Raw genomic sequence first — 17349 nt, 5'->3', positions numbered from 1 at the left:
TCTCCACTCTGCAGCTTTAAGAACATGTTACAAAAAAAAGTGTTTAAGCAATAGAGTTTAAATCATTTGTTTTTTAAATTCCTAATTGCCATTCTTCCAGCTATTAGCCAGAAGTTCGCATTTCTTTTTAAACATTATCAGTTTTCACAGATATTGTAACAAAATGTACTTACCTTGTGTAGTTAGCATAACAAAGCTTTCAGTTCAAATAAAAAAGCAAACAATTTTCAAACAGATCAGCTGATTATGATTTCTGCAGTCATTTCAAATGGTTTGCAGTTTGAGTGAGAATGAGAGCAGTGTTCAGGCACAAGACACTTCTTCGATTCAAAACATCCACAATTTTATTGAATGATTCCTTATTTGATGTAATGCTTATGTGAATACATGACAGCCACATTTAAATTAAAACAAACCCAGTGTAGCAAAATTAATTACCTGTACATCTATTCTGGTGTGCCGGTAAATCTTCAAACAGTAAGATATATCAGCAAGTAAACTATTGCTTTAGGTGGTGCATTATTGGTTGGGATTTTCAGTTGTTAAACAGTGTTTTTATGGAACATATTTTCAAGCATAGCTGGTACAGAAAGTATCTCATTTACTACGTTTGTGGTTAACCTAGTTATTCAGCCAATCTCAGGAACACGAAAGGCAACACTGGGGACACTGTGCAACTTTACCACAACTGAGTGGCACAGTGGCTCAGTGGTTAGCACTGCTGCCTCACTGTACCAGGGACATGGGTTTGTATTCCACCCTTGGGTGCCCTCCTGGGTGGAGATATGTTTGCAGGTTTCTGTTTAGGGGTTTCCTCCATAGTCCAAAATCGTGCAGGTTAAATTGATTGACCATGCTAAATTGTCCATAGTTTCCAAGGATATGTAGGCTAGAGGGATTAGCTATGGTTAATGTAAGGTTACAGGGATTGGGTGGGATGATGTTTGGAGGGTTGGTGCAGACATGATGGGCCAAATGGCCTGTTTCTGCACTGTAGAGATTTTATGTCAATAAATGTCTCTTGGCACAATGCAAGAGTGTTCCGGAGTTTTGGATATTTGTGCTAGCGTTTACTGGGGTGACGGAATGGTAAGGGAAAAGGGCATTTTCTTTACCTGATAAGGTAATTGTACTTTATTACAGTTCTGAATACTAGTGTTCCTCTGACTTTGGAGATTCCAGTTTAGTGGCAGGTACAACTTATCCAATGACTATTAATTAAAAATGACAAATTCTTTGTTGTGAAATTAGAATAAACTTCCAGAATTCTGAGACATGTTTTAAAAAAAAAGACCTAACCTGATTCCAAAATTCAGTGGAAAACCATTGACTTATGTTCCAAGTGTTGCTTGAATTTAATTATGGTTCTGCAGTTTATCTTTATCTATTTGCAAAAGTTAAAGGATAAATCGACGTGATTTCACTCAACTTGATAGCTGTTCTATCAATATGCAATATTTTCTTCAAGCCAGGTGGAAGAGCCAGAGATATAACTGTAGTTTGAAATCCTGAAATGAAAATATAGTTTTAAATCAAACTATTATCTTTCTTTGGATATAAGTAAGTTTTTTGGTACTTTGACTATTTTGACCCCCTCTTCATCCAGCCATGGGAAGAATCCTGGATTTTTGCTGGGGTATGGTTCCTTGAGCACTGCCTGACCTCTGGAAATTTACTGATATCCATTTTACATACGGAATTCTGAACTGCAAGTGCAATACACTACACAACCTTATGGGAATTCTACAAATGATCCACATCTTTCAGAAATCAATATTTCTAGCAGGACACACTTACGATTAGGATTTATTTTTCTCGCTAGTGCACGGGCATGGAGGAAGCTTGGCCTATGAACACAGCTAAGGTTAAGTAAGTGTACAAAGAGAATACCAGAGAATTTCCTGTTTGCATGACTCAGACTGACACCAGGAGCACATTTAGTAACTGAGCTATTATTTGGGAATGCATACCCTTAGTGTTTTGAAATGTATGAGCCTTAGAGATCTGTAGTAAGTTCCAAAGGGGAATTCAATACAGACTTGAAAAGGGACAATGTATAATGTTATGAGAAAAGAGCATGAGAATGAAACTAATTGAATAGTTCTTAATAAGAAATTCGCTGAGGATTATGCTGCATATTGTACAATCACATCCCTGGGTACAGATATAATTTGCTGCAGCATTATTTTTAACTCTCTTATCACATAGCTTCAACTTCAACTGATGGTCAACAGAAATTCTATGTTATTATTCTGTCCCTGTTATTATTAATTAGCCCAATCTGTATTATTGGAGCTATTTCTCCTGGTAATGGTGATTTTTGCTTTAGCAGTTGTACATAATTTTATTGTCCTTTATCAAGTCTGCTGCTCTCTGGTCAACTTCACAGACCAATGGCTACTAGCCATGCTTAGTGGGCGGCACGGTGGCACAGTGGTTAGCACTGCTGCCTCACAGCGCCGGAGATCCGGGTTCAATTCCCGCCTCAGGCGACTGACTGTGTGGAGTTTGCACGTTCTCCCCGTGTCTGCGTGGGTTTCCTCCGGGTGCTCCGGTTTCCTCCCACGGTCCAAAAAATGTGCAGGTCAGGTGAATTGGCCATGCTAAAATTGCCCGTAGTGTTAGGTAAGGGGTAGATGTAGATGTAGGGGTATGGGTGGGTTACGCTTCGGCGGGGCGGTGTGGACTTGTTGGGCCGAAGGGCCTGTTTCCACACTGTAAGTAATCTAATCTAATCTAATCTAATCTAATCTAATCTAAGTAATCTAATCTAATCTAATCTAATCTTAGCTCAATCTCTGATCCATCTTTCTATTTTCCCAATACACCAGTGTTGACCATATTTACATTGGCTGTATAATAATCCCAGTTGAAAAACAATTTTGAATACTTGAAGATAAAAATATTTAAAGTTACAGACCAGTAAGTCTCACATCTGTCGTCTGCAAGGTGTTAGAAAGGATTCTGAGGGATAGGATTTATGACCATCTGGAAGAGCATGGCTTGATTAAATGCAGTCAACACAGCTTTGAGAGGGGCAGGTCATGCCTCACAAACCTTATCGAGTTCTTTGAGGATGTGACTAGAAAAGTTGATGATGGTCGAGCTGTGGATGTGGTGTATATGGACTTCAGCAAGGCATTTGATAATGTTCCCCATGGTAGGCTCATTCAGAAGGTCAGGAGGAATGGGATACAGGGGAACATAGCTATCTGGATACAGAATTGGCTGGCCAACAGAAGACAGTGAGTGGTAGTAGAAGGAAAATATTCTGCCTGGAAGTCTGTGGTGTTCCACAGGGCTCTGTCCTTGGGCTTCTACTGTTTGTAATTTTTATTAATGACTTGGATGAGGGGATTGAAGGATGGGTCAGCAAGTTTGCAGATGACACAAAATATAGAGGGCTGCAGTGGGACATTGACAGGATGCAGAGATGGGCTGAGAGGTGGCAGATGGAGTTCAACCTGGATAAATGCGAGGTGATGCATTTTTGAAGGTCGAATTTGAAAGCTGAGTACAGGATTAAGGATAGGATTCTTGGCAGTGTGGAGGAACAGAGGGATCTTGGTGTGCAGGTACATAGATCCCTTAAAATGGCCACCCAAGTGGACAGGGTTGTTAAGAAAGCATATGGTGTTTTGGCTTTCATTAACAGGGGGATTGAGTTTAAGAGTCGTGAGATCTTGTTGCATCTCTATAAAATAGACAGCACTTGGAATACTGTGTCCAGTTCTGGTCGCCTTGGATGGTTCAGAGGAGGTTTACCAGGATGCTGCCTGGACGGGAGGGTTTATCTTATGAAGTGAGGTTGACTGAGCTCGGACTTTTTTCATTGGAGAAAAGGAGGAGGAGAGGGGACCTAATTGAGGTATACAAGATAATGAGAGGCATAGATAGAGTCAATAGCCAGAGACTATTTCCCAGGGCAGAAATGACGAACACGAGGGGTCATAGTTTTAAGCTGGTTGGAGGAAAGTATAGAGGGGATGTCAGAGGTGGGTTCTTTACACAGAGAGTTGTGAGAGCATGGAATACGTTGCCAGCAGCAGTTGTGGAAGCAAGGTCATTGAGGACATTTAAGATACTACTGGACATGCATATGGTCACAGACATTTGAGGGTGCATACATGAGAATCAGTGGTCGGCACAACAGCGTGGGCTGAAGGGCCTGTTCTGTGCTGTACTGTTCTATGTTCTAAACTCCTTTAAAGTTTTCTCATCTGAATTTGGATTCTCATTATTTTGTTTCGGAGCTCTAGACTGTTGAAAGAGTGACAATTACTCCAAAATCTACTTACGAAGAAAATCATTTCTTCTTCCATCCAAGGGGAATATTTTCTGTTTTCTTCCGCAACTTGTAAAGTGAAAAAAAACTTATTGTGGTCAATGTGATGTAGCAATGCTTTTAAACACCATGGACCTTAAAATGAAGATTGTTACAACCTTTATCTTCAACAGTAACCATAGTGGGCTAGAATGCCCTTCATACTACAATGTGCTTGGGACCAAAATTCCTTGCACCCCCCACCCCCCACACTTCTGCCAAATTCTGATTTGCCCACGTCTTTCCTCAATAATGGGTTGAGTCTGAGTGGCTCAGTTGGAAGAGCATCAGACTTTTAATCTGAGGGCCCAGGATTCAAGTCCCTGCTTGGTTACTTTTCTGATGGGTGGCATGGTTGTACAATGGTTGGCACTGCTGTCTCAGTGTTTGAACAGCCAGTCCTCTGAGTCTTTTTTATCCTCACTTCATTGTCAAGACAGATAACAGTTGGAGAAAGTCGGCTTCTTAGGAAGAGGAGGAGAAACAAAAATCACTGGGAGTTCCCAATGGTCAGCTCATAGTATTATGGAAAAAGATTAGTTAAAGCCACGTACGGCTTCAGACATAGAGGAGACAGACAAATGAGTGTTGCAAAAAGGAAAAGCCGTGGTTTTAGAGAAATGTTAATGAATGGTTGTCACAAACAAAGCTCCTTCAGGTTGTACTCTGTGTCCATTCAATAATGTAATAACAGCATTATCTGATGGTGTAATCATAAACGTAATGAGTGTTGGTCAGATTTCCAAAGCAAATTTGATAAAGGACCCACATGGGTAGACTGGGAAGCAAACTTACAACACACAAGATTAAAGTGAAAGTGAATGTGTGAATATGAAATTGGCTAAGTGCTAGAAAGTGGTATTGAATGTGTGTTTTCAGACTGGAGGCAGGTCAACCAGTGGTGTGTTACACAGACGTTGCTGTTGAGACATTCGATATATATTAATGGGTACAGCTTTCAAAGTATGCAGACGGCACAAAACACAGCAATGCACGAAGCAGTGAGGAAAGTATGACAAACTTCAGAATGATGTTGTATAAGTTTTTAAAATAGTTGATGTTGAATTTGCACTAGCTTCACCCAATCTGATGGTGTCTTTGATGGACAATCAGACAGGATTATGAATGAGACAGGTACATCATCTCCAGCTTCTGACAGTTGTAATTACTAGCCTAAATAGTTAATGCTTTTTGTATCTGCTATTGTGCAATAAATTACATAGGGTATGAAAGACAAGTTTTTCTTAAGACTTTCCAGTTGTTTAATCCTCTACCACAGTTAAAGAAACAGGCTTTTAGTCTCGGTGCGCGAAGGAGGATTATTGATAACAAACTAACCCAACTACAAGTCAACAGTGTTTGTTACCCAGAGCCTAACATGACATGTTAATCTATGGCGGGTACCGCTGTTGAAATTCCTTAAGGTAATAACAGTGGAGAGAATTCATTTGACCCAGAAGAAATGCTCTTGAAATCGAATGAATTTATTATTTTAAACAAACAGTTGGTCAGCAGCACTCGTGAGAACAGCAGTACGGCTAAAGTGACAGAGCAGAAACAAGCCTTCACCTCAAAGCTGGTAAGAGCTACAGTGAACATGATGTAGACTAGGAAAAGAGTCAAAGGGAGCTACTCTGGGATGAGAGAGACCTTAGAGAAGGCAACATTGTGCAGCAGTTGGGAGCTTAGTGAATAAAGTTATGATCCCGCAGGGATTTTTTCTGATAAAGGTGCAAAAGAATAGGCTGAGAAGGAAAGAAGACAGGGAGTACTTACCCATCAAAACAATCATCACTCTAAATCCAACTAGTCTCCATGAAGCATAACTACAGCAGGTGGAACAATGTGTCGATAATTTATACTGACACCACAGCTTTTGAAAACTTATGGAGATTTTTAAGAGGACAAAAAAAAATTAAAGATTTGAATGAAGAGTCCAACCAAAGAAGATAGTTACATGAATTTTGGACTTTTAGATCAATTCAATCAAGATTTTAATCATGATTTGGTCAGGCGGATTTGTTAAGACCACAGCCAATAAACTTTACTTCAATAATTGTGCAAGGCGATGAGTACATAAAAGTGTACATGAAAGTGGGGAAAATTAGTTTTGTCTTTGAAGTAGCAAGAAATCTCTATTACAACTGCAGAAGGCCAATTGATCATACAGAAAGTGGAAAGCCACCATTTTGAAAGTGGCAAAACTTCAGCAAGCAATATTTAGAATTTGATTTTTGAAAGAAATAACTGTACAATTTTGCTAGTTCACTGAAATAAAAGATTCGTTGGAAGAATTTCATGCTGCATTTTCATGCAATCGCATTTATAAGTAAGAATACTAAGCTTAAACTTTTGGAGAGACTTTAAAACAATACATTATTGTCACTCAAGTCAATCCAATAGAGCACCAAAACATAAAAGAAAACATAGATATTTCTGACGAATTTTTAATCCGAAAAAGTGTGAATCATCCAAGTTTCAAATTTCTCTGCAGCTGATCAGAGGTTTTGGCAGAAATCTGGAAGTTCTGAAGGGAATCAGCCCCCAGCAAAGGAAGGATCAGAATTAGCTCGCAGGCAGTCAGAAAGCCCTTATTAAAGCCAATGTCTCTGAAATTGATGATATTTAACACAGAAAGTCAGGCCATTGAAAACCAACTTCAATCAGGGAAACAGTTTCTTAGACAAAAGGGGGGGCTTAAAGATTGGAGAGGTCTGAGGAAGATTATTAGTAATGACAGCAAATTACTGTTTGCACAGTATGGAAACTGAATTGTTTGAGGTTGTTTGGTTTGGATTGCAAATGTTCCAATTCTAGATGAATTACAGAAAGTAACAAGGAATTGGGTACTTTTCATGACACTGCATCCTACTGAAGCTACAAGGATCAAACAGTTGCAGTTGACAGATTGTATGATGAAGGGCAGATTAATTTTGATTATCAAAATGAGGATATCGATCCCAAAGGGCAACCACCAAATGTAGGTAATAAAGTTAAATATTTACAGAAGGGGGCAAGTTAATTAAGAAATGTAATTATTATAAGTCGAGCTGGGAAGGCCACTGAAAATTGCAATGTACACGATGAGGAGTGGGAGGCTAAGGCCATGGATTGGGAACATAATAAAAATAATAAACCATTATAAGCATCACAAAACATAATTGAAACAATGAGGCCAAGAGAATGCATTGTAAGGTTAGGTAGTGGTTCTAGGAGTGAACATGTCCCTAGAAAGAAATCACAAACATGGCTTTTGCCTGAAACATTGAATTTCCTGCTCCTCGGATGCTGCCTGACCTGCTGTACTTTTCCAGCACCACTCTAATCTTGACTCTGATCTCCAGTCCTCAGTTTCGCCAAGATCACAAACAGTCAAACAGCATCCAACTAGTTGGAGAGGAGATCAAACAATGACAACCAACAGAGAGATGCTCGGCAAGATAGTGGAGCAGCTTTACACGGTCAAGAAGCTTAACACTGATAGGGGATGCCACCAGGAGCAGAACTCCCTTACGATCAGGAGGTTTTAGTGGCTATAAACATCTTGGATATAGCTTATTGAAAGACAGTGAGAATTACGAAGTGGAGAGATATAGCGGGGTGCTGGATAGGTGACAGCCCCATCCCATTGGTAGATATGCAAAGTAAAAGTTTCACCAGGTGTGAATTTAAGCAAAAGCAAAACCAGTGGCACAAGGTTTGAAGAAAAAAACGAGGAGGCAAGTTCTAACAGTAGACAGACCAATGTCACGGAAAGCAATTTGGAAGATTTTCTTGACATTGTTAGCAACAAATACGAGGGAATGTAAATCAATTGGCATTACAGCGACATATCTGTCAGGAGATAAGCTCGAAAAAGGGGTGTCAAATGCAGTGGGGACAACCTGGAAAGAAAATAAATGTGTCAATGACCCAACCGATGCTTCTAGACAACCAGACTTCTCAAAAAGTTTCAACTTTTTAAATTGCCTTCAGTTGAATGCACACCCTTCCATGTTTTACTGGCACCAGGACAGATAGCTTTCAGGCATCTTTATGATGCATGTAGATGAGTTTGTGAAGGCGGTGAGCAAGGAGTTTGAAAACATTGTCATAAATAAATTTTAAAAAGGAATTCAAAATTTTAAGTCAAGCTTTAAATCGATAGGAGTAAAAGTCAGACAGAATGAGTCAAGTGTCACTTTGCATAAGCAATTTTATTTAGAAGCTTTAGCCCCATGGCCGTTAGGCAAAGTATGGCTCCTCAAAACGATGTAGCAGCTTCCAAAACCGAATGGAAAGAATTGCAAAGTCTAACTGGATAGTTGTATTGGTTGGGCACCAATTGAGGCTTGGTGCCAGTTTTGAGGTCTTAGAGTTGAGTACAAAAGATCTCAAACTGAAAAACATTATGTGGGTGAACAAATTGTTGAAAATAATCGAAATGGAGCACTGCTTTGGAAATTTCAATCTTTGGGAGATTTCAAGAACATGAAAGTTGTGGGTTTTAATGATGCTTCTGATGCAAATTTGTATTTTCAAGTGGATTAAGGTTTATAATTTTTCCTTTTGGGGAAAGAAGCTATTAAAACTACTGAATAAAAACATAATTTAAACTTTAATGTACACTTAAGCCCAGGAATATCAAATGTTGTCAATCTGCACAATATCTTATCATTTTGAACTTTCTGTTTGGTTTGTTTTTCATTTCTATTGGACATATTTCAATTTATTTTTATAAAAAGACAAAAAGAGAGACTGTTATCATTAATCCGGCTCTGGCATGGATTTAGAAACCAATTGGAACCAGGGAGTAGGATTTTGATAAGATGATAATTTTGAAATAAATTGACTAGGTGTGTAAACATAGGGAACAAGTAATAATGGCATTAATCTTTTTTGATGTGTAACTTTAAACAAAACTCTGACTAGAAAAATATAGGCAAACCCTGCTTCTATTCCTGATGAAGGGCTTTTGCCCGAAACATCGATTTTCCTGCTCTTCGGATGCTGCCTGATCTGCTGTGCATTTCCAGCACCACTCTAATCTAGACCCTAGAAAAATATAGGCCTGGACTCTGTCTAAGTGATCTTTTAACCTCTGTATGAAATTAATTAATTTCAAATTAGGATGAAAGGTGAAACAGGGCTGATCAACTTAGAACAAGGAACGTTAATGGATGATTTAACTGCTCAAAATCATGCAGGCCTTTTATAGTGAAAATGCGAAGAAACTGGAAATGTCTGTACCCAATGTCTGTGCACATTTCAGACAATTAGTCAAAAAAAAAAGCAAAGGTGACCTGAGGAAATGCAATTTTACTGAGCAAGTTCTCAAAACCAGCAATGTACTGTCTGAAAGAGCAGTTAAAAACAGATTGAATAGTGACAGTCAAAAGTGACTTGGAAAAATGCTGCAAGGGGAGATATCTGCAAGGCGCTGGAGAAAAAGAAGGAAAGTGAAACCAATGGCATAGCTCCTTCAAAGAACCATCACAGGCATGACAGGCTGAATGGAGACCTTTTCTGCTAAATCATTCTGCGTTTGAGAATAGTTATCTGGCTGTAACACTCCTTAGGATGCCCTGAGGTTGTGTACAACTGGTGGCTTTTCTTTTATGAAGAAGGCACTGTAGTTGGTCAGTGTCACAAATGCAATTTACAAAAGGCATAATTTTCCAGTTTTAAAGTGGATTATTATTAAATACCATGATTTTCATATGACAACTGAGGTAACTTGAGATTTAATCATATTAGATTGACTACAACAACTACAGATTATTTACCTCGTTCATGGCATCATCAATCTGCTTTAGCTCTTCATAGCGATCCCTAGAATCTCGGAGAGGCTGTACCATGGCTTCTTCAATCTGTGGGAATAACTTAACAAACATAGAACCAGTCACTTTACAATACAGGAGTGGCAATGGTGATCCTGTAATAATCAAACCGAATCAGCCACAAACATTATGTCATGCATGTTAGCATACTATTGCATGCTAGGCAAAAATTTAAAGTAACAGATTTTTGGGAGACATCTGAAAGTATCGAGCATTCTCCCTACATTATATATTCAGATATCGTAAAATTCAGGACAGGACTTTACACCATTTCCAAAATATACCTTCAATATAATATTAAAGGTGCCCTGCTGACTGTGCCATTTTCCCTTCATGGGAAAAACAGTTGCACTTGAACAGGAGTTTTCTTCACTTTGAGATCTTTCAAAGTGCTTGTGTCAATATAAGTGAGCTTATAACACTCATTAAATCCCTACCTTCTTAACCATTGGACATTTTCCTGAATATCACATTATAAGGTCCAATGTTCAATTTTGCTGTCTAATGCTCCTGGGGGCTTTCTGTGATTTTAAAGATGCTTATGCAGATGTAAAGCTTATTGTGGGACAATCAAATTATGCCTCAGCAAGAGCCTGCAAATAGCCAAAATAATTCACCAAGTAATCTGCATTACGTTGGTTAAGGAATAAATGCCTGGTAGAACATCAGGAAAGCATTCTTGTTTTACTTCAAATCATGCTTTTACGCCCAGCCAAAGGAAGATTCATTTAAGATGATCAGAGGATTAGATAGGGTAGACAGTGAATGTCTTTTTCCTAGGATGATGACGTCGGCTTGTACGAGGGGGCATAACTACAAATTGAGGTGTGATAGATTTAAGACAGATGTCAGAGGCAGGTTCTTTACGCAGAGAGTGGTAAGGGTGTGGAATGCCCTACCTGCTAATGTAGTCAACTCAGTCACATTAGGGAGATTTCAACAATCCTTAGATAAGCACATGAATGATTTGGGATAGTGTAGGGGGACAAGCTGAGAACGGTTCACAGGTCGGCGCAACGTTGTTCTATGTTCGATGATGCACATGTGGCCTTGGTTTAACTGAAGGTATCTCCTCGATGCAGCTGTCCCTCAATCCTACACTGAAACAGTTCAGATTTTGTACTCAGATGTCTGGAATGACACTTGAACTGTTCTGATTGAAAAGCTGAATTGAATCAATGCTGATACCTTTGGGGGTTTAGATTCCCTACAGTGTGGAAACAGGCCCTTCCACCCAACCAGTCCATACCAACCCTCCGAAGAGTAACCCACCCAGACACATTTCCCTCTAACTAACACTATGGGCAATTTAATATGGCCAATTCACCCGACCTGCTCATCTTTGGACTGTGGGAGGAAACCGGAGCACCTGGAGGAAACCCACGCAGACACTGGAGAATGTGCAAACTCCACACATACAGTCGCCCGAGGCTGGAATCGAACCTGGGAGGCAGCAGTGCTAACCACTAACTGATACGGCCAACCTCATGTCAAACTAATTTTGCACAATGCATCCTCAATTATTTCAATTTAGATTACAATTCCATAGACTCTTTCACCAAGATGGTTTCAAGTCATCACTTAGTCCAAGAATATATTGATATAGTGATCATATTGCGAACATGTCTCTTAAAGTTATACTGACATACTGACCATGAGACACAACATGCCCCTCCTTTCACTGACTAGCAGCCTGAGGGTAAACCTGCTTGGGGTACATGTTGGGCCTGATGAAAAGGATGAGCATAAAATCTTGCAGCATAAAAGCAAAGGAAGGAATTGGAGTTGACCATATCAACCTCTTGAGACTACTCTGCCAGTCAGTAAGACGATGACTAATCTTTGATCTTTATTTCAGCTTGCTGCTTGAACACTACATCATGTCCAAAAACAAAACTCTACAGAGACTGGAAATCATAAATAAAAACAGAAAATGCTGCAAATGCTCAGCAAATCTGGCATCATCTGTGGCGTGATAAGCATGGCTAATTTTTCAGGGTCCTGATGAAAAATCACAGACCTGAAATATTAATATTGTTTCTTTCAGTCTAGATGTCAGCAGACCCATGGATTCCTTTCAGCATTTTCTGTAGTAAGTCCAAAGTCCCTGTGTGTCTCTCAGCCTTGAAAATACTCAATAGTTGACTAATCAATCTCAATTTTCAGAAATGAGATAACGAGTATAAAGGCAGTCGGAGTATACTTAAGAGGGAAATCAGGAGGGCAAAAAAGGGGACATGAGATAGCTTTGGCAAATAGAATTAAGGAGAATCCAAAAGGTTTTTACAAATATATTAAGGACAAAAGGATAACTAGGGAGAGAATAAGGCCCCTCAAAGATCAGGAAGGTGGCCTTTGTATGGAGCCACAGAAAATATAGGAGATACTAAACGAGAATTTTGCATCAGTATTTACTGTGGAGAAGGATATGGAAGATATAGACTGTAGGGAAATAGATGGTGACACCTTGAAAAATGTCCAGATTACAGAGGAGGAAGTGCTGGATGTCTGGAAACGTATAAAGGTGAATAAATCCCCAGGACCTGATCAGGTGTACCCGAGAACTCTGTGGGAAGCTAGAGAAGTGATTGCTGGGCCTCTTGCTGGGATATTTGTATCATCGATAATCACAGGTAAAGTGGCGGAAGACTGGAGGTTGGCAAACGTGGTGCCACTGTTTAAGAAGGCCGGTAAAGACAAGCCAGGGAACTATAGACTGGTGAGTCTGACCTCGGTGGTGGGCAAGTTGTTGGAGGGAATCCTGAGGGACAGGATGTACATGTATTTGGAAAGGCAAGGACTGATTAGGGATAGTCAACATGGCTTTGTGTGTGGGAAATCATGTCTCACAAACTTGATTGAGTTTTTTTGAAGAAGTAACAAATAGGATTGATGAGGGCAGAGCAGTAGATGTGATCAATATAGACTGCAGTAAGGCGTTCGACAAAGTTCCCCATGGGAGACTGATTAGCAAGGTTCGATCTCATGGAATACAGGGAGAACTAGCCATTTGGATACAGAAGAGGCTCAAAGGTAGAAGACAGAGGGTGGTGGTGGAGGGCTGTTTTTCAGACTGGAGGCCTGTGACCAGTGGAGTGCCACAAGAATTGGTGCTGGGTCCTCTACTTTTTGTCATTTATATGAATGATTTGGATGCGAGAATAAGAGGTACAGTTAATAAGTTTGCAGATGACACCAAAGTTGGAGGTGTGGTGAACAGCGAACAAAGTTACCTCAGATTACAACAGGATCTTCATCAGATGGGCCAATGGGCTGAGAAATGACAGATGGAGTTTAATTCAGATAAATGCAAGGTGCTGCATTTTGGGAAAGCAAATCTTAGCAGGACTTATACACTTAATGGTAAGGTCCTAGGGAGTGTTGCTGAACAAAGAGATCTTGGAGTACAGGTTCATAGCCCTTTGAAAGTGGAGTTGCAGGTAGATAGGCGTTTGGTATGCTTTCCTTTATTGGTCAGAGTATTGAGTACAGGAGTTGGGAGGTCATGCTGCAGCTGTACAGGACATTGGTTAGGCCACTGTTGGAAGATTGCGTGCAATTCTGGTCTCCTTCCTATCGGAAAGATGTTATGAAACTTGAAAGTGTTCAGAAAAGATTTACAAGGATGTTGCCAGGGTTGGAGGATCTGAGCTACAGGGAGAGGCTGAACAGGCTGGTACTGTTTTCCCTGGAGCGTCGGAGGCTGAGGGGTGACCTTATAGAGGTTTATAAAATCATGAGGAACATGGATAAGATAAATAGACAAAATCTTTTCCCTGGGGTCAGGGAGTTCAGAACTAGAGGGCATAGGTTTAGGGTGAGAGGGGAAAGATAAAAAAGAGACCTAAGGGGCAACTTTTTCACGCAGAGGGTGGTACGTGTATGGAATGAGCTGCCAGAGGAAGTGGTGGAGGCCGGTACAATTGCAACATTTAAAAGGCATTTGGATGGGTATATGAATAGGAAGAGGTTGGAGGGATATGGGCCGGGTGCTGGCAGGTGGGACTAGATTGGGTTGGGATATCTGGTCTGTGTTGGACTGATGAGTCTGTTTCCATGCTGTACATCTCTATGACTCTAAGTGTAAAAAATTGCAAAGATTAACAGCCCTGAGTGAAGAAATTCCTGCTTTCCTTACCCTGGCTCTGTGTCCCAGTGTAAACACAAAGGGCTAAATAGCCTCCTTCTCCACTCAAGCAATTCTATGATTAATTCCAGTCTTCTAAACTCTCCAGCTGGTTGGGGGGGGGGGGGGGGGGGGGCGGGGGTGTTATCAATGCCTCAACATCTAACCTGTCAAAATCCCTCAAAATCTTGTATGTCCCAGTGACATCAGTTCTTATGCATATAAACTCTGACAAGTATACATGCATTCGACTCAACCTCTTATTGTAGGACAACCCTTTCACAGAAACGTAGAAAATAGGTGCTGGAGTAGGCCATTCAGCCCTTCTAGCCTGTGCCACCATGCAATATGATCATGGCTCATCATGCAATCTCTGTATCCCATTCCCGCTTTCTCTCCATACCCCTTGATCCCTTTAGCCGCAAGGGCCATTCCCAATTCCCTCTTGAATACATTGAATGAACGGATTGCCAACAGCTTCTTATGGTAGACAATTCCATATGTTCACAACACCTTGAGGGAAGAAATTCTTCCTCATCTCAGTTGTGAATGACTTACTCCTTATTCTTAGACTGTGAGACCTACTTCTGGACTTCACCAACATCGGGAATATTCATCCCTTATCTAGCCTGTCCAGCCCAATCAGGATCTTATATGTCTCTATGACATCCCCGATTTTAATTTCAGGAATAAAATCAGTGAACCTTTACTGCATTCCTTCAAGGCAAGTAAACCTTACCTTAAATAAAGAGATAAAAACTGAGCATTGCACTCCAGGTGTGATTCCAGAAAAGCCCTGTACAATTATAGCAAGACCTTCCTACCATTGCACTACAGCCTCCTTATCATAATGCTCAGCGCATTATTTGTCTTCAGAATAACCTGTTGTATTTGTGTTAAATAAAGAACAGACTGTCTGATTTCTCCAAAGTGCATAACTTCACTTACTTTCACACTACACCAGGTTATAGTCCAACAGGTTTAATTGGAAGCACTAGCTTTCAAAGTGCTGCTCCTTCTTCAGGTGGTTGTGGAGTATACAATTGTAAGACACAGCATTTATATCAAAAGTTTACAGTGTGATGTAACTGAAATTATATGTTGAAAAATACCTTGATTGCTTGTTAAGTCTCTCATCTGTTAGAATGACCACGTCAGTTTCATTTCTTTAATATGCAAATCACAAAATGTTTTTAAAAGTTACATTCTCAGGTTAACTTTAACAATTGGTGCCAGCCAGGTTAAACTTAACCTGAGAACGTAACGTTTAAAAAGATTTTGTGATTTACATATTAAAGAAATGAAACTGACGTGGTCATTCTAACAGATGAGAGACTTAACAAACAATCAAACTATTTTTCAACGTATAATTTCAGTTACATCACACTGTAAACTTTTGATATAAATTCTGTGTTGTACAATTGTGTCCTCCACCTGATGAAGGGGCAGCGCTCTGAAAGCTACTGCTTCCAATTAAACCTGTTGGACTATAACCTGGTGTTGTGTGATTTTTAACTTTGAACACCCCAGTCCAACACCGGCATCTCCAAATCATCACTTACTTTCATCAGTGTTTCAAACGTTGGTATGAGGACAAACTTGATGAATCCAATCTGAGCTGTGGGTTTTGTAACCTTATCACGATCCATGAATGGAGCTACCGGGAGACCTTCAGATTTCTCCCTGTCACTCTGCAATTGAACAACAGTAATATATATTGAAGACATAGAAAGCACAGATGTTTGACACACACATTACAAAGTGGGAATGAGCCTGCAGTCTATACCCGAAGCTAACTTAACTCTAACCAGAACTTCAATCCTAAAACTAAATAAATTCAAATCCAATGTGATCTGTCTAATCCAAATGTAATCAGACAAATACTTACATTAAATCCCAGAATTTAATCTAGAGTCTGTTCCAAATTCAGGGAAGCTGGTGTCCTCACATTAATTTCATTTGGGTTTCAGAATCAATTTCAAACTCAAACTGAGATCAGAACAGCAACCTGAACTCGCCCTGAGAAACCCAGTCCAATAGGTTTTGGTGGAGGTGACAGCAAGGTTTCCAATGAATGGCAACAAGAATATTTTCAAACACCAAGCTGGATGTTTAATGCACTGAACTCACACACACACCCTGGTTTAAAAAAAAAGTGCTCTCCGTTGTGGGTACGACAGCCCCCTTAAGGCAAGGTTTCTTACCCCATCTGGGGAGGAGGTCCTTCCTCTGAGCACTGCAACCAACAAATGGCTGGCAGCTCTCTGCCCTAAGCAATGTCATGGGGAGAGGGGTATACCCAGTACCCAACAAAGAGGAGCCAGAGCTGGATGGCAGTGTGGGGAATGTAGGCAAAAGTGAGGACTGCTGAATGCTGGAAATCAGAGTCTAGATTAGAGTGGCGCTGGAAAAGCACAGCAGGTCAGGCAGCATCTGAGGAGCAGGAAAATTGACGTCTTGGGCCTAAGCCCTTCATCAGGACTGAAGGCAGAGAGTCTCCAGGGAGAGATAAATGGGTCCATTTAAATGGCTGGCAGCTCCCGGCCTTCAGTCCTGATGAAGGGCTTTTGCCCAAAATGACGATTTTCCTGCTCCTTGGATGCTGCCTGACCGGCTGTGCTTTTCCAGCACCACTCTGATCTAGAATGTTGAGAATATCCCTGTTGTGGGTATATGGACTGTGCAAAGAGGAACCAGAGGGTTTGGAGAAAACCTTAGTCCTCTGATGAGCTCAGGGGGTAATTAAGGAGGCAATTCCACTCCTGCAACCCACTGCAGTAGCAGTTGTTAAGCAGATGCTCAGTGTGAGCCTTTCCCACAGCTGGTGAAATTCCTTAACATGGGCAGTTCTAAGCAGGCATGGGGCCTATGCCATTTTATAGGTTGCCCACTCCTCCAGCCACCGATTCACCACGAGAGGGGGGAGGTGGCAAAAAATCCAGCCCGAAGGAGTTATAATGCATTCAGAATTCATTATACCAAATGATAGTACAGGTTTCGAAAGCATATGGATTTAGAGTAAAATGAATTAGAATTGAGTAGGTTCATGTGAAGCATAACCATCAATAGACTGGTGTGTC

General features: G+C 40.5%; 1 protein-coding gene and 1 non-coding gene across 2 annotated transcripts in view; one reads left to right on the top strand and one right to left on the bottom strand.

The window, feature by feature from the left end:
• Positions 1 to 241: 241 nt before the first annotated feature.
• LOC140494108 (high affinity cGMP-specific 3',5'-cyclic phosphodiesterase 9A-like) overlaps positions 242 to 17349 on the bottom strand; it is a 78416-nt gene continuing 61308 nt past the window's right edge. The window contains exons 16-19 of the mRNA XM_072593078.1: positions 15832 to 15960; positions 10090 to 10185; positions 4299 to 4354; positions 242 to 1508 (exon numbers count right to left, since the gene is read on the bottom strand). Coding sequence (XP_072449179.1) covers positions 4307 to 4354; positions 10090 to 10185; positions 15832 to 15960 — 273 coding nt within the window. The 3' untranslated portion in view covers positions 242 to 1508; positions 4299 to 4306. The remainder of the gene's footprint in view (positions 1509 to 4298; positions 4355 to 10089; positions 10186 to 15831; positions 15961 to 17349) is intronic.
• On the top strand, positions 4586 to 4660 carry trnak-uuu (transfer RNA lysine (anticodon UUU)). The gene has a single exon. It is a non-coding gene; the product is annotated as a tRNA-Lys (tRNA).

This window comes from Chiloscyllium punctatum, chromosome 23 (assembly GCF_047496795.1).
Source record: "Chiloscyllium punctatum isolate Juve2018m chromosome 23, sChiPun1.3, whole genome shotgun sequence".
In the NCBI taxonomy this organism is placed as follows: domain Eukaryota; kingdom Metazoa; phylum Chordata; class Chondrichthyes; order Orectolobiformes; family Hemiscylliidae; genus Chiloscyllium; species Chiloscyllium punctatum.
The sequence above is the reverse complement of the archived record's forward strand: the minus strand, read 5'-3'. Positions and strand labels throughout refer to the sequence as shown.